The 22,060-nt window shown below is 50.0% G+C and overlaps 1 protein-coding gene across 1 annotated transcript in view; it reads left to right on the top strand.

The window, feature by feature from the left end:
• Positions 1–22,060, top strand: part of CSMD2 (CUB and Sushi multiple domains 2) — a 258,061-nt gene that overhangs the window by 186,466 nt on the left and 49,535 nt on the right. Inside the window, exons 28-40 of the mRNA XM_033519645.1 lie at positions 2,082–2,220; positions 2,663–2,850; positions 4,494–4,688; positions 5,823–5,939; positions 7,163–7,276; positions 7,568–7,663; positions 10,077–10,280; positions 10,994–11,118; positions 13,916–14,012; positions 14,818–14,922; positions 18,375–18,493; positions 19,604–19,673; positions 21,682–21,798. Of these exons, the coding sequence (XP_033375536.1) occupies positions 2,082–2,220; positions 2,663–2,850; positions 4,494–4,688; positions 5,823–5,939; positions 7,163–7,276; positions 7,568–7,663; positions 10,077–10,280; positions 10,994–11,118; positions 13,916–14,012; positions 14,818–14,922; positions 18,375–18,493; positions 19,604–19,673; positions 21,682–21,798 (1,686 nt within the window). The remainder of the gene's footprint in view (positions 1–2,081; positions 2,221–2,662; positions 2,851–4,493; positions 4,689–5,822; positions 5,940–7,162; positions 7,277–7,567; positions 7,664–10,076; positions 10,281–10,993; positions 11,119–13,915; positions 14,013–14,817; positions 14,923–18,374; positions 18,494–19,603; positions 19,674–21,681; positions 21,799–22,060) is intronic.

Raw genomic sequence — 22,060 nt, 5'->3', positions numbered from 1 at the left:
CCATGGACACAGATCCCTGTCCTGAATCCATGGACACAGATCCCTGTCCTGAATCCATGGACACAGATCCCTGTGTGAATCCATGGACACAGATCCCTGTGTGAATCCATGGACACAGATCCCTGTCCTGAATCCATGGACACAGATCCCTGTTCTGAACCTTGTTGTAATTACATTTTCACCCCACACATCTTAAAAAATTAAGAAATATTAAAAATAAGAAATATTAAAGAATATAAAAAAAATAATCCTTCAAGTATCCAGAGCTGTGATAAAACATGCTGATTTTCTAATACTTCAAACTGTGTTTAAAGTTTGTTTTCCAGCCAGTTTTAATATCCAATGACAAAGGATTTGGAGGAATAATCAGTAAAATATTAATAGCTGGGGGAGAGGCAGCCTGGTCGGAGCTGAAGTGGCAAAATTCAGTGTTAAATTCAGGGCTGAATTGGGTTATTTAGCATTTCAAATGCATTTTCCCCTCTTTGTGGCACAACTTCCAAACAATCTGAGCTGGGAGAACCCCAGGAGGTTTGGGCCATTTGAGAACTGCATCCCTCCTAATCCCAGGCAGCCCTGGCTGGGTCCAGCTCCTGCTTCAGATCCCTTGGAGACTCTGGGTGGGATTTTCAAAGGAATCCGAGGGTGTTGAACACTTGTCTCCCTCAGGCTTTTCAAAAATGAGTCCTTAGATTTCAGTTTCTTTTGTGTTTTCCCCTGACATTACAGTCTGGGAGGGGAAAGAACCCTTGGGGGTAAAATTGGGGTGAATGGGCACACAAGAAATGCTGGTGGGTTCTTCCAAGGCATTTCTGGGGGACTTTCAGCCAAATTTTCCAGATTTCCTGGTGTGTCCCAGAGGGACAAAAGTTCTCCGTGCCTGAGTCTGGACTTGGTTGAAGAAGTTGCTTTAAAGCTTTTTCTAATCTGTATTTGGATATTTGTAGACTAGACCCTCTGGATTTTTCCTGATACTTTTCTTACCAAAGCCCACAGGACAATCCCATGTGCTCATTCCTTCATGGAAAATCCTTCCAGGATTTATCCCAACACTTCTGCCCCATCCCAGCTCATTTCCCACAAGCTGTGCTCTCCTTGCTCTCATCCCATCCCAAGTATGGCAGGCTTGGTGGTTCTTCCAAGGTATTTTTGGGAGGCTTGGTGGTTCTTCCAAGGTATTTTTGGGAGGCTTGGTGGTTCTTCCAAGGTATTTTTGGGAGTCCTTCAGCCAAATTTTCCGTATCTGTGCTGTGATTTCCTGGTGTGTCCCAGAGGGATAACATTTATCCATTCTTGGAGAGAGGTCTCTAGTCCCTACTATGACATTTCTAGACCAGCCTCACTGGGTTTTACCTGATATCTCTCTTGGTATTTTTCTTTATAAAAGCATACAGGGCAGTCTCATGTTCTCACTCCTTCATGGAAAATCCTTCCAAGATTTATCCCATCAATTTTTGTCCCATCCCAGCTCATTTCCCACTGTTCAGCTGCTGTCAGACCCCATCCCGAATGTATGAGGGTTGATCTGGGCAATCTGCGAGCTTCAGCCCTCACAAGGAGCCTGCAGAAAAAACTGACAGGAAAAATATCAGTCATGTTTTGCCACAGTGGGAAACATGAGCAGGCACTTGGAGCCTTAAAATGTAATAATTGATTTTTCAATCAGCCTGGCATTTAATGTGCTGGGAAGTGGAGTAAACACAACCAAGCCGTTTAGGCCCAGACGTGTTTCCACCTCATTACAAGTGAACAGGCCTTGACAGGGAGTTCCATAAATGCAGCAGAAAAGTGAAGATCTCCCTCTCAGTCCTCCTGGCTCCTCACTTACGGATTTTAGAGAGGTTGTGGTGGCATCCAGAGCTGTTTTTGGTGTTTGTCCCCTGTGCAATGACAGAGCCACCACAACCTCGTGTCACATGTGAGCCTCAGGGTCCCTTCCCACTAAAAACATCCCAGGATTCTGTGCTATCCTAAGCCCCCCTGTCTATCCACATCTCCCTCTTTTTCCATTCTTGTTTGCCACTTGCTGCTTTGGAGGTGTCTGTGCTCCACAGGCTCACCCTGGGCTGGTTCTCCCGCAGCTCCCTGTGGTGGGATCCTGACGGGCCCGGCGGGGGTGATCCTGTCCCCGCAGTACCCGGAGCCGTATCCCCCAGGGAAGGAGTGTGACTGGAAGCTGACGGTGTCCCCTGACTATGTCATCGCCCTGGTGTTCAACATGTGAGTACCCAAGGGTCTGGTGCCACGGCCTCGGGCAGGGCAGCGGGGAGGGACCCTCTGGGAGCGGATGTCCTCGACTCTGGGAAGGACCAGCCTGTCCCATGCCCCTGGATAATCTGTCCCCAGACTGTTTTTGGGGGAGATCCTCATATTCCAGCTGCAGCTCCTCTTTGGAACACAGAACATGGCCTGGTATAGCCTGAGAGTCCCTGCAGCAGCTCTGGCTCAGGCTCTGTCTCCTGACTCCATCCCCACTCCTGCATTCCTCCCCCGTGGGATGGAGGCAGGAATGTCCTCTGCCTGGCAGGGTTAGACATTCAGGAATGTTCTGCTTGGCAGAACTTGCGAGCAGGAGCAGTCAATCCCTGCCCTGGGGTTCCACATCCCAGAGTTCTCCAGGGATGCATCCCCTACTCCAGACTCTCCTCCTTTGCTTTTGCAGCTTCAGCCTGGAGCCTGGCTATGATTTCCTGCACATCTATGACGGGCCTGACTCCCTGAGCCCCCTGATTGGGAGTTTTTATGGCTCCCAGCTCCCAGAGAGAATCGAGAGCAGCAGCAACAGCCTTTTCCTGGCATTCCGGAGCGACGCCTCCGTCAGCAGCGCTGGCTTCGTCATCGAGTACACAGGTGGGGGCTGAGGGCACACCTGGCCCAGCAGGAACCTGGGGCTGTCCCTGTGCTTATTCCCAGGTTTTTCCACCTGGTTGGAACAAGTGGGAGTGGATCTGGTTTCTGTGGAAAACTCCTTCCAGGAGGAATTCTGGTGTTTTCCCAGGGAGGGAGGGAGGGAGGGAGGGAGTCCCTCTTGCCCCAAGCGGTGGGAGGAGAGAGGGAGATGAAGAGGAACAGAGTGGAACAGGGAAAGAGGAAAAGTGGTGCTCAAAGTGTCCAAAATTTGTGCATCAAGACCCCACTGAGACCAGGAGAGCCCGGGATTTCAGGATTTAAAGGATAAGGATGCAAATGTGTGATGGGCAGTGGGGGGTGACCAGGCTGTGGCTCCCAGAACAGGGAATTGGTGCTCTGGGAAAATAAAAAGCCCATCCTTTTGTTCCCCATTTACCTGTATCACCTGGTGCAGCTGCTGTAGGCAGGAAACCATGGGATCATTTGATTTTTCATGCAGAGAAGCAAAAGCAAGACCTGTGGGCTTTACAGTTTCCTGTTTCTCCTTCCACACCTTCCCCAAAATCTGAGAGTCCCTGATTTAATGCTTAAGCACACTTGAATTGTTCCCAGAGCCACTGCTCTCAGAAAAGCCCTCGTCTTTAATGAGCAATTTCCAAATGACAAAAGAGCAGGATTAATCAAAGCCTCTAATTATCTTGCAGGCAGGAAAAAAATAAGAGAAAGAAAAAAAAATCCCCCAAAAAAAGCTGTTAGAAAAAGAAGAAGAAGAAGGAAAGAAATATCTAAGTCCTGACAGCTCTGTAGTGTTCCCTGGAATTTTTATATGGAAATGGGATTTTGAACTCTGCAGGGCAGAAAATTTTTGACTCTCTACCTGCCAGGAGGGTGGAGCAAGGTGGGGTTTGGTTCTGCTGCCAGGGATCAGGGACAGGATGAGTGGGAACAGCCCCAGGTTGTGCCAGGGGAGGCTCAGGTTGGACATAAGCAGTAATTTCTGCATGGAAAGGGTGGTCAGGCCTTGAAAGGGGTGGAATCCCCACCCCTGGAGGGGTCCAAGTACATGGCACAAGGAATAAATAAAAGAATCGCAGACTGATTTTGGTTGGAAAGGACCTTAAAAGCCACCCAGCTCCATGGGCAGGGACAGCTTCCACTGTCCCAGGTTGCTCCAAGTTCCATCCAGCCTGGCCTTGGACATTTCCAGGGATGGGGAATCCACAATTTCTCTGTGCCATCTCCTCATCTCAGATATGATTTGTCCTTGTGGCACTCGGTGCTCTGGGCTGGTAACAAGGTGGGGATGGGTCACAGCTTGGACTCGATGATCCTGAAGGGATTTTCCAGCCTCAGTGATCCTGGAATTGTGTGAAATCAAAGTTTTGCCTTACTGCTTGGATTTTGGGTGCCTGTGTGGGAACTGGAGCCTCCCTTCTCCCAGAGCTCCTGTGCTGAGCACCCCAAGAGGGTCTGGAGCAGCCAGAATCCAAACCAAATCCAAAATCCAGGCCCTGCAAATGGTCCTTGTGAAAACCCCACCAACTCCCAGATGGAAAAAAGCCTAGAAAAACTATTTCACTGATCAAAACAGCAGAGGAGCGGTGCCAGAGGAATAAAAATCTCGGGAATTCTTTTCCCTGCAGAGAACCCCCGGGAGTCCTGCTTTGACCCAGGCTCCATCAAGAACGGCACCAGGGTGGGCACGGACCTGAAGCTGGGCTCCACCATCACCTTCTACTGTGACGGGGGCTACAACATCGAGGGGGGCCCCACCCTCACCTGTGTCATGGGAGCGGATGGAAAACCCACCTGGAACAAGCTTCGGCCCACCTGTACAGGTAAATCCATGGGAAGGGCGGGGGAAGGATGTGCCTGGAGCCACATCCCTCAGCACATCACCCACGGAAAACTGGGGGTTCATTTAGAGGGGTTTTCTCAGTGCTCTCTCATTTTTTAGGGGTTCTTACAGGAATTATTTTTCAGCGTTTTTCAGGGGTTTAACAGCTCTTCTTTTAACAGGAAGAGATGATTTCTGGGAGTTTTCCTGAGCTTTTTTTTGGAGATAGATGGGAAACTGGACACGGCTGATCCAGTGTCTGACACATCCCGAGTGCCTGGTCAGGAATCCACTTAAACCCTGGCTAAACCTGATCCTTGCTAATCTAAACCCTCAGTCTTGGGCATTCCTGAGCAGGGACAGAGCTCAGTGACAAAACAAGGCTGTTTTTCTTAGGGTTTTGTTGCACTATACGACACAGACTCTCTAGCTGGATTGCACAAGAGAACAAGTTTTGTTATTCCAAATCTTTTTTTGTGGACAGTTCCAAGAAGGTTCAGAAAGGTAAAACTCATTGGTCATTAAACCAACACATCACCATCACTGGACAGCTGGGAACAACACTCAACAACAACACCTTTTCTTGCAAGAAAACAACAAGGCGACAAACAACACCTGCTGAGGTTGTTTTCCTTCTCCAAGGACTGTTTGGATTCCTCCTTTTGATTTCCCAGGCCAGAGTGAGAACCTTGTGTGACTCAGTTTCACACTGGCTCAAGCTAATTCCTGAAGCCTAAAGGTCTCTTATTTGACCATTGTCAGTTCCCACAGGGTTTCTCTGTGGTTATTTTGTTTTCTTTTCTGGCTTCATGGACTGCAGTCAGACTTGAGCTGAGAACGGAATCAAGGGGCAGCTGATGGGGGGAAGGAATGAAATCCCTAACTTGGGAAGGCTCTGGCAGGGAAAATGAGGAGAGGTGGAAAAAGGAGCTCATCCCAAGCTGTGGGGTGGGGAATAGTGCAAACCCCACATTAATGGTGTGGTTTTTCCAGGTGGTAATTCCAGCACCAGCTAGGACTGGGATAAACCTGATTTTTCCTATGAGAACTTTCAGGGAGCAGCACCTGGAGCAGGGAATGGTGGCTGGGGACATTTCCAGGCTCCAGGGATGCTCCACGATCCTTTCCCTTGCAGCTCCCTGTGGAGGGCAGTACACGGGCTCGGATGGAGTCGTCCTGTCCCCAAATTATCCCCAAAACTACACCAGTGGCCAGGTGTGCCTGTACTCCATCATCGTGCCCAAGGACTACGGTACCATGCTTGGAATTTTTATGGGATTCTCTTCTTGCAACTCTTACTTGCTGGGTTTTAATGATAATTTTTTATAACTGGAGATAGGGCGGATGGGAGAGTAGCAAGTGGTGCTGTTGGGTTCTCTGCATGCTGGAGTCAGAGAAAATTCTGGATTTGTCCAGGTTTTGTCCAAAGCTTAACCCAATGGGAGCCAATTACAGCTCATCAGTATTTATTGTCCCCTGGTGGAATTCTGCACCTCCTTAGGCAGAGAAAGGGGATGAGTCACAGAAAATTCCCAGGGGGCTGGGAATCTGTGGGAAAAGGTGTGGCAATGAACCCCAGGGAGGCTGGTGCTGCCTCTGGAATTTGGGGATAAATAAAGGGCTCCCGTTTTTCCAGGCTGTCACTCAGGGCTTGTCCCTGCCTGGAATGAAGGCAGCTGAAAGATGGGACAAAGGTTGTGCTGGGAAAATAGATCCCAGTTTGGAATGCTGGGAATGCTGGGGGGTCCTGTGCAGGGTCAGGGGTTGGACTCGATGGTCCTTGGGGTCTGTTTCAGCTCAGGGGACTCTGTGATTCCATGAAAATGCCTTGGCCCCATGGCCTGGCTGCGTAGGGTGATGGTAGGGACAGCAGTGGGGCCACCAGTGGGGTGATGGTGGGGACAGCAAGGGGACAGCAGTAGGATGGCAGGGGAATGGCAGGGGGATGGCAGTGAGGATGACAGTGGGGACAGCAGTGTGGTGACACTGGAGACAGCAGTGTGGTGACACCAGGGACAGCAGTGTGATGACAATGGTGACAGCAGTGTGGTGACACCAGGGACAGCAGTGTGATGGCAGTGGTGACAGCAGTGTGATGACAATGGTGACAGCAGTGTGATGATGCTGGGGACAGCAGTGTGGTGACACCAGGGACAGCAGTGTGGTGACACCAGGGACAGCAATATGGTGACACCAGGGACAGCAGTGTAGTGACACCAGGGACAGCAGTGTGATGGCAATGATGACAGCAGTGTGATGACAATGGTGACAGCACTGTGGTGACACCAGGGACAGCAGTGTAGTGACACCAGGGACAGCAGTGTGGTGACACCAGGGACAGCAGTGTGATGATGCTGGTGACAGCAGTGTGATGACAATGGTGACAGCAGTGGGGTGATGCTGTGGACAGCAGCAGGGTGACACTGGGGACAGCAGTGGCTGGTCCCAGCCCTGTCCCTGTCCCTGTCCCCGCAGTGCTCTTCGGGCAGTTCGCCTTTTTCCAGACAGCTCTCAATGATGTGGTGGAAGTGCACGATGGCCCCACGCAGCACTCGCGCCTGCTCAGCTCCCTCTCGGGCTCTCACTCAGGTAGAGATCTGCTCCCTGTCCCTGTCCTGTCCCTGTCCCTGTCCTGTCCCTGTCCCTGTCCTGTCCCTGTCCCAGCCCCTGTCCCTGTCCCATCCCTATCCCTGTCCCGTCCCTGTCCCTGTCCCAGCCCCTGTCCCTGTCCCATCCCTGGCCCTGTCCCATCCCTGTCCCTGTCCCTGCTGGGGAAAGCAGCTTTGTCACAGCTGGCACCCAACACCTGCTCCCTGTGTCCTGCGAGTGTCCCTCATCCCTTCACCTCTGTCTCTCACATTTTCTCTCCTCCCCATCCAGGGGAATCTTTACCATTGGCCACCACCAACCAGATCCTCATCAAATTCAGCTCCAAGGGTCAATCCACAGCCAAAGGCTTTCATTTTGTCTACCAAGGTGAGTTCAGGTGTGTTCTGGAAGTGTCCTCGGGTCGCTCCCAGGGGTGTTCTGAGTGTCCTGAGCTGCTTTGGGTGTCTGGGGGTTCTGAGCAGGGAATATCATAGGGAATTAGGATTCCTTTGGGAGCAGAGCTCTGGCAGGGCTGTCTGGCTGCTCTGGGTACTTCGTATTCTGCCCTTTCATTCCCACTCAGCCTGAATCCTGCACATCCCAGGATTATCATCAGCCCCATCCCTGCGTCATGCCTGGAGTCACACAGAGAATTTGGAGATTTATCCTGCAGCAATTCATCCCAGTGGCATTTTTAGCACTTTGCTGGGTGTAAGCAGCTGAAATCCTGTCTGGCAGCTTGGAAATTCTCCCTCTGTGCATGTCACAGGCTCGGGGCTGTCACACTCCTGCCCCTTGATCCTTTCACTAACAGCTTTGTGCTGCTCTGAGCGAGAACAACTCAGGGATTTTATGGGAGTAAATAGCAAATGATGCACAGAACAGTGGGAAAACAGAAGGGATTTCTCACCCACGTGCTCCCTGGAGTTATCTGTGGGAACATCCAGGCTTTTGCTGCAAAGAGGAGACAGACACTGGCATGACCTGAGCCTTCTCCAGGGGTGAAGCGAAACATGGTTTGGATTTTGGACTAGTCAGAGATCTGTTCTCTTGAATTCCTGCCTAATGAGTGTGAAACAGCCGTGGTTGTGATTGTAATCTTCAAAGAGCTCGGCAGAGCAAAGGTTTTGATGAAGCCAGGGAAGGTTTCCTCCTCCCTCCTGCAAGAGCTGCATGGGAAGCAAGAGGAAAAGGGCAACCTGGCCCTGATTTGGATCTGCCTGGCCAGGCTCTAATTAGCTAAACAGAAATGTAAAGCAACTCAGAGGAAAATATTAATTGAATTCTTCCTCTGCAATAAACCTGGTTTTTTTTATGAGTTTTTCTCCTCACTTATCTGATAGACTCATTCTTGCCTTTAACTGTAATTCCCAGTACTCAACAGGAATATCAACAACTCTGGCACCATCACAACTAAAATCCCCCTTTTCTGTCTTTTCCCAAGAAGTTTTTTTCCAAATCCTGTTCCTTCATGGCCATGAGGCCCAGGGCATTGAAGAACCCAAAGGGTTCCCCATGGAGCCTCCTGCATTGGGTGACAAAACAACTTTCTGGGAAGTCACTGCCAAATCCTTTGGTTCCCCTGGGTAAAAACAACCTTCTGATGTGGGGAAAGTTCTCTGGAGGGAGGCAGCAGGGGGAGTTCTGAATGTCCCAGCTGCTTTTATTTCAGGTATAGAATCATTAAACCATTAAGGTTGGAACAAACCTCCAAGATCTTTAAGCCCAGCCTTCATCCAGGGTGACCCAGTGGTGTCACCAAGTGCCACCTCCACTCGGTCTGTCATGGAACCACTGGAACTCAGATCACTTGAGCTGGCAGAACTGGGAGTGAAATGTTCTTTCTTTCTCTTCTCAGTGGTTGTGCTTGGATTCAGGCATTCTTTAGGATTTAGATACTTTGGGGTGATTACTTTAGGAGTAATCACTCGGTGCTCATGCCTGGATTAGGCCAGTCTGTAGGATTTAGGTATAATCAGTCAATGGTCATGATGGGATTTGACCAGTTTTGGGGATTTAGGTACAATTCCTCAATGGTCATGCCTGGACTAAGCCAGTCTTTGGGATTTAGATAAAATCAGTCACTGGTCATGTTTGGATTCAGCTCCCCTCTGGGGTTCAGGAATCATCAGTGGTTGTGCTTGGATTCAGCCCCACACTGGGATTTAGATACTCTGGGGTTTAGGAGTGATCAGGTAATGGTCATCCTTGGATTCAGCCCCTCTTTGGGATTTAGGTGCAATGAGTCAATGGTCAGGGGATTCAGTCCCTCTTTGGAATTTTGGTACAATCAATCACTCATGGTTGGATTCAGCCCCTCTTTGGGATTTGGATACTTTGGGATTTGGGTGCAATCGGTCAATGGTCATGTTTGGATTCAATCCCTCTTTGGGGATTCAGATATTTGGGGTTTAGATATAATCAGTCAATGGTCATGCCTGGACTCAGCCTATCTTTGGGATTTAGATAAAATCAGACCATGGTTATGCTTGGATTCATCCTGTCTTTGGGATTTAGATACTTTGGGGTTTTAGGTACAATCAGTCAATGGCCATGATTGGATTCAGCCCCCCCTTGGAGTTTAAATACTTCGGGATTTGGATACAATCAATGGTCATGTGTGGATTCAGCCCCGATACTTCAGGGTTTTACCTACAATCAGCCAATGCTCAAGTTTGCATTCAACACTTCCTTGGGGTTTAGACAGCTCAGGATTTCAGCATAAAACTGATGGCTCTTTACTCTTTACACAGCTAACACTCCCCAGACTAACCCTGTTGTGTCTCCTGCTCCCCGGCAGCCGTGCCCCGCACCAGCGCCACGCAGTGCAGCTCAGTGCCGGAGCCGCGGCACGGGCGGCGCCTGGGCAGCGACTTCGCCGTGGGCGCCGTGGTGCGCTTCGAGTGCAGCCCTGGCTACGGCCTGCGCGGCTCCCCCGCCATCCAGTGCCTGGCCATGCCCGGGGCCCTGGCACAGTGGAACTCCTCCGTCCCCACCTGCCTGGGTAGGTGGCAGCGGGGTGGGAACGGGCTGGGTGGCGCTGGGGAAACTGGCGGGGTGGTTTCCGAGCAGTGCCGCACTCCTGGTTGTCCTGGAAAGAGTCCGGGGGTTGGATGTTAGTGATGTTTGTGGGGTTTTTCCAGCCCGGGGTGGTTCTGTGAGAAAAATCAACAGCAAAACAAAGTATTAGTGAAATGTAAAAGGCTTCTTTAAAAACTCTTGCAGTTGTGCCCAGAGGAGCTGTGGCTGCCCCATGCCTGGAAGCGTCCAAGGCCAGGCTGGACAGGGATTGGAGCAATCTGGGATAGTGGAGGGTGTCTGAGTGAAGGGATTTGGTGATCTTTAATTCCCTTCCCACCCAAACCATTGTCTGATACAATACAAAGCCCAGCCTGGCTCTGAATAAGAACACCTTAACCCCAAATTCCAGGGAATTGACATTTTGATCCAACACTTGTGAGATCTGGAACAGCATCTGGAATAAATCAGATCTGACTGAAAGCAGCTTTCACCTCCTCTGAAGAAGAGCAGCTCCTGAAGATCAGCCCCATGTGTTCCCCACACCCAAGGAATGTGCCAAAAGTGGCATGAAAAAAGTTACTGGAAGGAGGATTATTCCTACAAATCTCATCCTTAAATCACAACCAGTTCTTGCTTCCTTGTCCTTTTAACAATTTTTTAGCCCAAAGCCAATCCCTTCTGCTCTCCTCATTGCAGTGCCCTGTGGGGGGAACCTGACGGAGAGGAAAGGAACCATCCTGTCCCCAGGCTTCCCTGAGCCCTACCTGAACAGCCTCAACTGCGTGTGGAAGATCACAGTGCCTGAGGGAGCAGGGATCCAGGTACAGCCGGGACACACAGGAGCACACTCGGGGTCCCTTGCTCTCGGACAGGCCACGCGTTGGGAATTCGCTGCTCCTCGCAGGGCAGGGATGGATTGGTGTTGGATTCTCTGGAATCGGGTGTTCATCTACTGCCACAAGTAGGCAGAGACTCACTGGGGATGTCTGTGCCCAGGGAGGGTCAGGTTGGAGATCAGGGCAAGGTTCTTCCTCCAGAGGGTGTTTGGGCACAGCCCTGAGGCTGCCAGAGCTCCAGGAGCACTGCCAGGGATGCACAGGGTGGGATCTGGGGCAGGACTGTGGTCCCCCAGTGTGACCCTCACTCTGGTACAAAAGAGGGGAAATTTGGGTTAAATATTAAGAAGAAGTTTTTTATTATGGTTGTCCACGGGGGCTGTGGATGCTCCAACACTGCTTCCAGTGTCCACCCAAAGCCTGGCTGGACAGGGCTTGGAGCAACCTGGGATAGTGGGAGGTGTCCCTGCCCATGGCAGAGGTTTTGGGACAAGGTGAGCTTTAAAGTCCATCCCAACTCCTTGAAATTCTTTGATCCCCTGTTTTTGGGGCTCCCACCAGTGCTGAGGTCTCCACTTCCACGTGGCACTGGGATCTGCTGGCATGACCCATCAGCTTCCCTGGGACTTCCAGGGAGGGAAAAAAGGTTAAAGGAGAAAGATTTTGGCCCTCAGGACCTCCAACAGCTGCAGTGAGGCATCTGAGGGCAGCTCCCAGAGAGGGAATGGCCACAGAGCTGGAGCTGGATCCGTCCTGGCTCCACTTCCTTCCAGTTCTCCATTATTAGATCCTAATGCCAGCATCCCTTTACCCCCTTTTTGCACAACAATTAAAGGTTAAACAACTGTAAATCAGGGGAGGAGGTGAAATTGAAGCTTTCTTGGTAGCAGCACTCAGGAACAGGATTTTTATGTAATCAGGGTAGGAGCTGGCACTTCTACCATGAATTATTCATTCCCGGAGCAAACCTTCCTGAGTGAAATAATTTATACACGTGGCAGTAAATAGATGCAGATCCCTTGTGAATCCACATGTCAGACTAGAATTAGGACCTTAAAAATGTTTATTCCGTTAAGCTGGAGGAGGTGGGAGAGAGGAGAATAAATAATTTAGGCGGTGTAAGAGCAAACAAAACGCTCATCCTCACTCCACTTCCAATAATGTAAATCACAATAGGGGTGTAATGAGGCAGGAAAAAAGGGAAAAAAGGGTCAGTGGGAGCGGTGATGGCTCCGTGGGGGTCACTGCGATTCCTGCTGGATGAACTCCACTCACTTTCTGCTAAAAACAATTCTTGGGAGGAACTTTACAGCTGGTTTTATTACCCGGAGTAAATCAAGAAACGGCTGAAATGGGGAGATTGATTTTTAATTTTTAATTTTTAATTTTTAATTTTTAATTTTTAATTTTTACTTTTATATTTATATTTTTATTTTTTAATTTTTAATTTTTTAATTTTTATTTTTTCCAATTTTTCCATTTTTTCTTTATTTTTAATTTATTTCATTTTCAAACGAGGGGTTTTGATTTGATGTTCGGCAAGGCGGAGGTCAGTGGGGAATTGAAGTGGATGAGGAAATCAGGGAATAAGATTTGGGAAAAACAGGAAATAAGATCTGGAGGAAAAGGGAAGGGGTTCACACATGTGTAGTCAAAGTTTGAGGGCAGTGAACTCCCCTCACTGCTCGTTTTTCCCAATTTTCCAGCTCTCTCTGTGTTTGGAGCCAAGTTGTACAACTCATTTATGCTCCTGATTTGTCTTTAAGGTTCCTTTTGGGTTTTTTGTTTTTTTTTTTTTGCCTGCCAATTTAATTTGAGATACCCAGTTTTGGAAAAGCTCATCCATATATTACAGATTAAATCTGGATTTTCCTCAAAACCAGTGGTTTTTGCTCAGATTTTCTGCCTCACTCTCACCCCATTCACCAAAGTTGGGTTTTTAATGGGACACTGAAGGCTTTGAGCTGCCAGAATTTAGGATTTAGGCAAAATCCCTGTTAATGGTAATCCTGGCAAACAAAGCTGTGCAATTCCATGGAGATCCTCACTCAAGCACGAGCTGCTTTCCAGTGTAAAGGCAGCTCTGCTTTTGGTCTAAATGCAGATTTCTCAGCTCTGCTTTTGGTCTAAATGCAGATTTCTCAGCTCTGCTTTTGGTCTAAATGCAGATTTCTCAGCTCTCCAGATGTTTCTCATCCGAGCATTTGTGTTCCTGCTCCGACTAACGGAGTCAAGCGACTTCCTAAGTTCTCCAAACCCTATGGGGCATGGCAGGGAAAGGTGAAATCTGAAATTGCAGCTCAAGTGATTCCACTGAAAGCTGCAGAACAAAGCAGGAACTTGACTGGATTTTGAAAATCCTGTTGTTTAATGTGAGGGGTTTTTTGGGTTTATTTTAGCTCCAGGTTGCTGCTGGTTGCTCTCATTTGAAATGGCTCAAAGTGTTCGGGGATTTCTCCAAACAGGGAGTAAAAAAGGTTGGAATTCTCAGCAGCTGTACATGAGCTGGGCAGTTCCAGGAGCTCTGGAGCAGAAGCAGAAAACAGCATTTCTGTTTGGGGGAATATAGCTGCAAAATCCCAGTGGGGATGGTCAAAGGCAGAAGTCTCCAAGTTTTGCCGTGCTGAACCCCCAGAGTGTGTAAACTCAATTAGTTTAATTGCTATTAATTTAATTTAATAATTTAGTTCGTTATTAATTTAACTGCTATTAATGTGATTTATTAACATTACTTCAGGAACTGTGCTGTTAATTTTTTTCTTTATTTTGGCTCTCTCTGCAGATCCAGGTGATCAGTTTTGTCACGGAGCAGAACTGGGATTCCCTGGAAGTGTTTGATGGAGGAGACAACACAGCCACCATGCTGGGGAGCTTCTCTGGTATGTGGTGCTCATGCCCATCAGTTCCTGCCTCATTTTATTCACCTCACAAAATTAAACTTAATTGTATCAAAAATGAGGAACAGATTTAAAGGGAATCATGTGCTCTGTTGGATTGGGAATTTCAACTCCGTCTGCCTGTGGGAAAGGTTGAGAGGGAGCTTGTGTTCAAAAACACAAAACCAGTGGGGTTTGAATTCCTGGAAATGGGAATTGCCTCAGTTTTGCTGGGATGTGAGGCCACCACAGCTGGCAGGGTGAGCTGACCTGCCTGATGTGCCCCAGAATGGGTGAAGGGCTACAAAACAAACTGTGTTTTCCCTTGGACCTGGGGAATTGTGGCTTTTAGCACAGCAGGAGCTTTGAGAAGTTTTCAAACGCAGCACCACCGGCAGAACAATGGCCCAAAATCTCATTTATTTAACAAATGTGCCCGGAGCGCTCTGAGCTTCGCAGGAGAAGGGTCTGGGATGGAACTGCCTTGTCCTGCTGCTGCAGCAGCTTCCAGGGAAGGAAGGAATCCAGAATTTTCCCGGACCTGTGCTCCACCCACGCTCTTTCCCATCCATTGATGCTTTTTGTCTGGCCGTGGCGAAGCTCTACAGGCTGAAATCCTGGAGCAGCCGCTGGAAGGGCCCTGGGTATTTCTCAATTGGCCTCATTAGAACCTGATCAAAACCAAGAGGAGCTCGTTAAGTTGAAAGGAATTTGTGTTGCCAGCCTCTCCTGCCGCAAATCTCCGAGGACGCGGCGGAGGAGGAGAGAGATCCTCTCCACTGCCTTTGTGCCCCTCTTGTTTTGCCAGGAACCACAGTGCCTGCGCTGCTCAACAGCACTTCAAACCAGCTCTATCTGCATTTCTACTCTGACATCAGCGTCTCTGCTGCCGGCTTTCACCTGGAATACAAAAGTAAGAGCAGTTCCAGCCTTGATCCCGCAGCTCCCGGGAGATGGGGAGCTGCCTGCTGGGTGGTGCCGTGGGGAAGTGGGAGAAGGAGCGCTGAGGCTTCCCTGCTCTCAGGGAGGGGATGAGAAATAGAGAAAAGATGGATCAGAGCGGTGGGATGACCCTCATTGTGCTCTTGGTGGCGCTTTTTTGTGTCTGATGGCACAAAGGGATAAAAACCCGTGTGTCCAGGGCTGGGATGTGGGCTTGGAAAGCTCTGCTTTGCCAGGGGCTGGCAGACTCAGCTCTTGGCATTCTCTGCTGGAAACAGCAGCCAGGCCTGGACACGTCTTCATCCCAAAATTCCTGGCTGGAAGGGCCCTCAGAGGTCATCCCGTGGGACCTGCTGAGTAAAGCAGGGTCAGAACGGAGATAAAACTCGATTGGCACATTTTAACGGAGCCTGAGCTTGGAAAAGCTGCTGGGATGGGCTGCACAAACACCCTGGGCAGCCTCTCCTCACAGGCTGAGAGCTGAACTCGATGTCACCAATGTTTTTTATGCACAAACACCCTGGGCAGCCTCTCCTCACAGGCTGAGAGCTGAACTCGATGTCACCAATGTTTTTTATGCACAAACACCCTGGGCAGCCTCTCCTCACAGGCTGAGAGCTGAGCTCCATGTCACCAGTGTGTTTTATCAGGGTGGTTTCTGTGCTCTGGAGAGCTGCAGTGTTTTAGGTGCTGGGGATGTTCCCCTCTTCCCCTGCTGGATGTGCTCCTGTCCCCACAGCCCTGAGCATGCTCCTGGATCCAGGAATTTCTGTGCTTGGTGCTCAGAGGTGCCCAGGCCCAGGACAGGATCATTTCCAAGGTGGTTGATCTGTCCTCCTTTTCCAGCCTCCAGCTGAGGGAGCCACCTTGGCACAACCTGTGGAAGCTCTGAGGTTATGGGGGCACCCACTCCTTTCAATTAGAGATTAAATCACCTTAGAAAGGTCTTTTAGGTCCTCTCCAACCCAAATTCTGTGGTGGTGTGGAGCAGTTCAGTGGTTAGGGATGATCCCAACAGCCCCTGGAATGGCAGCACATTGCTCAGCCAGCCTCATGCCAGGTTTTTTTGGGAATACAAACCCCAGCATGTGGTTAAATGTGGTTCTAGACAGAAAATGTGTTTTCAAAAAGAAATCCCCAGCGGTGACAGAACAAACCTGACTAAGACTGGGAGACGTTGCAGGGAAGAGAATCCTTTGGGAAAGGGCTGTCAGGTTTGGATGGGGATGACAAAAATTTGTTCTCCCCTGGGTCTGGGTTTGATTCCTGATCTCTGATCAGGAGAGGTGCAACAGCCCAGCTGCAGTGGGGGGCATGGGGGTGCTGGGAACTGCTATTCCCTGTGCAAGCAGTGTTTGGATAACACTGGCAGAGAATCAGGGAATATCCTGAGCTGGGAGGATCCCCAGGATCATCCAGTCCAACCCTGGCCTTGCACAGACATCCCAACAATCCCACCCTGTCCAAACACTCCTGGAGCTCTGGAATGTTCCCAAAGGAGCCTGATCAGTGTCCACCACCCCCTGGGGGAAGAACCTTTCCCTAAATCCAACCTAAACATTTTGGGGTTATCCTACAGAGACAGGGGTTGGATGGATGATCCTTGCAGTTCCCAGCTCAGGATATTCCATGATTTTCTCAGCTCTGGTGCTGGGTGAGGTTGGAATTGAGCCCAGCAGCAGTGAGAGCGTGCAGGAGAGCACTGCCAGCTCTGCCCAGCACATCCAAGGGCAGCTTCCTGCTGAGGATCCCTGTGGGACAGGGCTGGGAGCCAGCCTGGAGCTCCTGCAGCTCCCTGGCTCATCCCAGGCTGGCCTGGCCATGTCCCACGGCAGAGCAGGGAATGCTGAGCTGCTGAGACAAGTGGGGACGACTCTGCCTGTGTCCCCAGTCCTCAGGGACTGGTTCCTGCTGGGCACTGGGGCTGAAAACTGGTTCAGAGCACAGCTCTAGTGTCTGGAGCCAAGCTACCTTCTGCTGCTTTGGGTTTTTTCCAAGGCTGCAAATGGGTTTTTGGAAGGTGCAGTTCATCCCCTAAAGTGGCCACAGGAATTCTGCCCAGGGAAGCTGTGGCTGCCACATCCTTGGAAGAGTCCAGGGCCAGTTTAGAGCAGCCTGGGATGGTGGGAGGTGTCCCTGCCCACGCAGGGGGGAACTGGGTGATTGCAGACCCTTCCCACCCAAACCAGTGTGAGTCTGCAGTGGCACAGCTGGGACTGTGCTTTAGAGCCAACCAGCACTAAACCTTCCAGGATGTGCTGCTTTACACACTGAAACCTGAAATCCAGCAGGATTACAGCCACACAGGATTGGGAGAGAAAAAATGTGCCCAGCCTGTGCTCTGGGAGCTGCAGGAACCCTCTTGCTGTGACTCTGTTTCTTCTCCACCTCTATTCCAATCAATAAATCCTTTGAGCACCCTCCTGCAAAAATCATGGCCAGGTTTTTCATGAGGCTGGGGATTATCAGCCCTGTCTGCTCCCTTGGCTGAGGAAATTAATAGATGTTGATTTTCAGGGCAGCTGGAAATAATGTGATTTCTGCTCTGTTTGTACAATTGGAATCTCCCAGCCCTGAGCCCTGGGTTTTTTCTGTGTTCCTCCTAGGAGGAAGCTGGGAGAGATGAGCTAAAACAGGAGAGGAAAACTCTGGTTTCTCCCTCCCTGGGTTACTCAGGCTGAGCTCTTACCTCTGCATGCTCCAAAGGCAGGAACAATTTGGGACTGAGTGAAAGCCACTGATGTGAAGGGGCAATTATTTAAAGCCATTTTCCCTCCTGCCTCTCTGAAGGTCAAGCAGGGAGGGAACACGCTGGGAAGTGTGACTGGGCTTTAGGAGGAGACTCAGCCTCTCCTCACTCCTTTTCTCCTATTTTCCCCTTCCTGGGGCTCTGTGGGGCTGGAGTGGAGCAGGAGCCCTTGCAGGGATGCAGGAGGTTATCCTGGAGAGACAGCTGGCAGCACAGGGAGGGAGGGAGGGAGGTGCTGGGAGCCTGTGTGAGGTGCCTGCAGGATTCCTTTCATCTCCCTGGGGTGTGCACAGGGGAGAGGGAGACGTGGGCAGGAGAGGGGAGATGAATGGAGAGGAGAGATTTGGAAAGGAGAGGGGAAATGTGGGGAGGAGAGGTTTGGAAAGGAGAGGGGAAATGTGGGGAGGAGAGAGGGAGATAGGGAAAGGGAAAAAGGAGGGAGAAGGAGATGGGGGAGAGCCCACCATGAGATGCTGGGGGTTGTTAACTGGGTTTGCAGCAGGATATTCCCAGCTGGAAATGTGGGAATGGAAATGGGCTCTCCTTGGAGACTCCAAAGGAAATGGAATTTCCCCACCCACAGTCTGTGGCACAAAAAGTGCATGCCCATCCCTCCAGCCCTCAGCACAGCCCCATCCCCACTCCCTGAGCTCCCATCTCCCTTCCCTCCACAGCCGTGGGCCTCTCCAGCTGCCCGGAGCCGCAGGTTCCTGGGAACGGGCTGAAGATCGGCGAGCGTTACCTGGTGAACGACGTGGTGTCCTTCCAGTGTGAGCCGGGCTATGCCCTGCAGGTACCACTGATGCCTTCAGCTCCAGCTCTCACCTTTTCCAGACTGTGCAGCACTGGAACATAACTCTGAACTTCATATAGAGTGCTAGCAAGTTCTCCTCACAGTTCAGTCAGACAGAACAGTCCTTTTCCAGCCCCAGAACCAAGGACACCGTTCCAGCTTCAGGCCCAAAAGATAAAAACAACAGCAAATTGAGGAGGGTGGGACTTCATCACCTGAAGCTGAAATTGGACCATTAACCCCAATATGGAAATGGACCAAAACTTATAAAAGTGTGAAAACTCGTGACCCTGAGTCCATCTTGGGTAGAGCCATGGCTGGGTTCTTGTGCTGCCCAAGGTGTATCCTTGAAGGCCTTTTTAATAAATCCCTACTTTATTCCTTTAACTCTGTCCAGCCTCTGCTCCAGGTTGCCTCTTTAGGTATCACCAGGAGTATTCCTGCTTTTCTGTCCTGTCTGTCACCTTCACACATCTGTTTGTACCTCTGTTAGTGTTTGTGGCCAGTCCAAGTACTTTTCCATATCTTTTCCCAAGGCAGAAAGACAAAATTCATTCCCAAGACAGAAAGAACAAAACACATTCCAGAGCTCCAGGCTGGGGGTCTGAGGTTCCTGTCCTGTCCTGCTTCTTCCTGAGAGCCAAGGTTGAAACCAGCTCTTGGAGACACATTTTCATCAACAAAGTTTAGTCCCTGTCTGAGAGGGAGGATTCAGAGAGGGTTGAATCACCTCACTATTTATGTTTCTGTTTGGTGATTTCTGTCAATTATGCTCATTCCTAAATTTGTAGAACTGTATTCACCCCCCCTTGCAGGGGTGAGCATTTTATGGACATTTTTCTGTATCTTCCCTTGGAATCCTCCAATAAAGGCCAGCCTTTAGATTACCTCCTACACTAATATTATCTCCAAAGTGTGTTGTTTTATTCCTAGATTCTTTAAGGCATCACTTTTTCTGGCACCCCAGATGGGACAGGGACCTGGGAGCCTCCCTTTGGATCAGGTTGGATCTATCTTGCAAGGAATTCTTTCCTGCCAGGACAGGGAGAGGCTCCCCCCTTGTTTTCCATCCAGCTCCCAAACCTCCTGTCTTGTTTTCCATTCCTGCAGGGCCACTCCCACATCTCCTGCATGCCGGGCACGGTGCGCCGCTGGAATTACCCTCCACCCCTCTGCATCGGTAGGACTGGACTTCTTTCTACCTGGCTGCTATTTATAGCACTTCCCTAAAAAAAAAAAAAATAAAAATAAAACAACGAGGATAAAGAGCTGACTTAGAGAAATTCAGGTGGGTTCTGCAAGTGTGAGAGAGTGTGGGGGAAAAAAAAATCTTCATTTGTTGCCAGGGAAATTGCGCCCGAGAAGTCCCCGTGGGCTGCCTGGAGTGCTTTGTTTTGGATGTCAGGGATGTGGCTGTAGCACAGAATGTGAAACACAGATTTATCCCCCTCAACACAAAGCCATTCCAAAGGGAAAATCATAAATTTCCTCGTGCTGGGAGCAGGTTGGATTTTTGGGTTGAGGATTTTTTCTGTCTGAAGTGTGGTTTGTTTTTATGGAATGCATCTGATCCCACCAAAGTTGCTTCTTTCCCTGGGGCCTGGTGTCTCCCAGGATCCCAGCTTGCTGTGCCCACTCCGGTGTCCAGCAGGTCACTTGTCCAGGTGGCTCTTTGCCCTCAGATCTGGTCAGGTACTCAGGCCTGGAAGGGACTGGACATTCCATTTTCCCTGTGGAAGATCCCGAGGAGAAGAGGCCTGGAGGTGAAGGGAACTTGCAGGAGGTTTTTTTTTTTTATTATTTTTCAGTCATTTACTTATAGCAAATGTAGATGTTTAATATTCATATTGCACATTTTGCAGCTCTGAGAGAGACATTTATGCATTTAATAGCTTTAGTTAACAGTTATTTTCGGCTCCTGCTCTCCTGCTGTTCCAGCTTACATCATTTGGCTTTAAAGTAATTATAAGAGCCAACAGTTCTTTTATCTGATGATATGCTGGCCAGGAATAAATAGAGAGACATTTCCAGGAGAATGGCTGAGCTAAAGGACCCATTCCCTTGGGAGCTGCTCTGAATGGAAGCAGAAGCCCTTGGGCTCAGCTGGGAGATCACAGCATGGAGAAGGATCCCAAAAGCTGGCAAACCACAAGTTTGGTTCTTTGAATCAGCACCAGCCTCCCAATCCAGCAGGATTTTGGCTGCTTGGGTTGTGCCTGCCTTTTCACATTGCTGGGAAATGTCAGGCAGCTGCAGAGAGGCAGAAACACATCTGGAGCCAGGAGTGACCATCAGCGTTGTGGCTGTGACAGTCCTGGGGCTCTTGTCTTGTGCCCACCAGAGCTCCTGCTCCAAGCACGGCTTGCAACTGGGCTGATTTCCTCCTGGTCTACTTCCTCCAGCTGCTGGGCTTCTAAATAATTCAGAAGCAGTTCTATTAGAGAGCCATTAGGAGGAAAAAGAAAGAGAAATCTTCTGGGAGAAACCTCATTAGGGGAGCGAGTCCAGGGTAATGAGATGTTGGACAAAGAGCCTGTGTCTGGCTGTCACAGCGTGTTAGGAGAGCACCTGCCTGGATTCAGCTGGGTGGTGCTGCTGGGACCAGGTGGAGGTCATGCAGATAAGCATGAGGAGATGCTGTCAGTGTTTCAATTTCATGTGATGCCTTTTGTAAACATATTTTTGGGCTGTCGTGGCTGGCAGTCGGCTGCAGGCAGTGAGCAAACACTGTGCTGGATTTATCAGTGACTGACTGCAGAGATTGGCACGTGGGGCAGGGAAAAGAAGCTGCAACTGGAGTTAAAATAGCATCACTCAGCTCCTTCACAGTTGTTTTTCGAGCTGTTTTTGAGGTTAAGGTTTTAAGTAAGTGCTGGTGGCTGATTTGATGCCGTGTCTGTGGGCAGAGCAGGTGTCCATCCCCTCTCTCACTGCTCAGATCTGGCTCTCCCTCTGTGATGGCCCACACTGGATCTCTGGGCTCAGGCTTCATCTCCAAAGGGCAGGAGAAAGGCACATCCTTTCCTGATGTGGCCATGTAGTGCCTGGAAACTTGGTGCTGGTTCCTTTTTCTCAGCTGCATCTTTAATTCCTTGATTTCCCACGGCCCTCATCCAGACAGATCCCTCAGGGATCCTGGAAGGGATCCTGTGAATGGATCCTGACCATGAACCCTGTTTTTTTTCCAGCCCAGTGTGGAGGAACAGCAGAAGAGATGGAAGGTGTGCTCCTGAGCCCAGGCTTCCCAGGAAATTATCCCAGCAACCTGGACTGCACATGGAGGATCCTGCTGCCAGTGGGGTTTGGTGAGAGAGCTGGGTTTGGCTTGGTGCTGTCACAGAAGAGGGGGTGAAAAATCAGAGAATCCCTGACTGGTTTGGGTTGGGAAGAACCTCAAAGATCATCTCATTCCACCTCCTGCCAGGGGAAACTATCCCAGGGTGCTCCAAGCCCCATCCAGCCTTGTCTGGGACACTCCCAGGGATCCAGGGGCAGCCACAGCTTCTCTGGGCACTGAGCCAGGGCCTGCCCACCCTCACAGGGAAGAATTCCTTCCTAATCTCCTCT

The sequence above is a fragment of the Parus major genome, chromosome 23 (assembly GCF_001522545.3).
Source record: "Parus major isolate Abel chromosome 23, Parus_major1.1, whole genome shotgun sequence".
Taxonomy (NCBI): domain Eukaryota; kingdom Metazoa; phylum Chordata; class Aves; order Passeriformes; family Paridae; genus Parus; species Parus major.
This window is presented reverse-complemented; position numbering and strand designations above follow the sequence as displayed.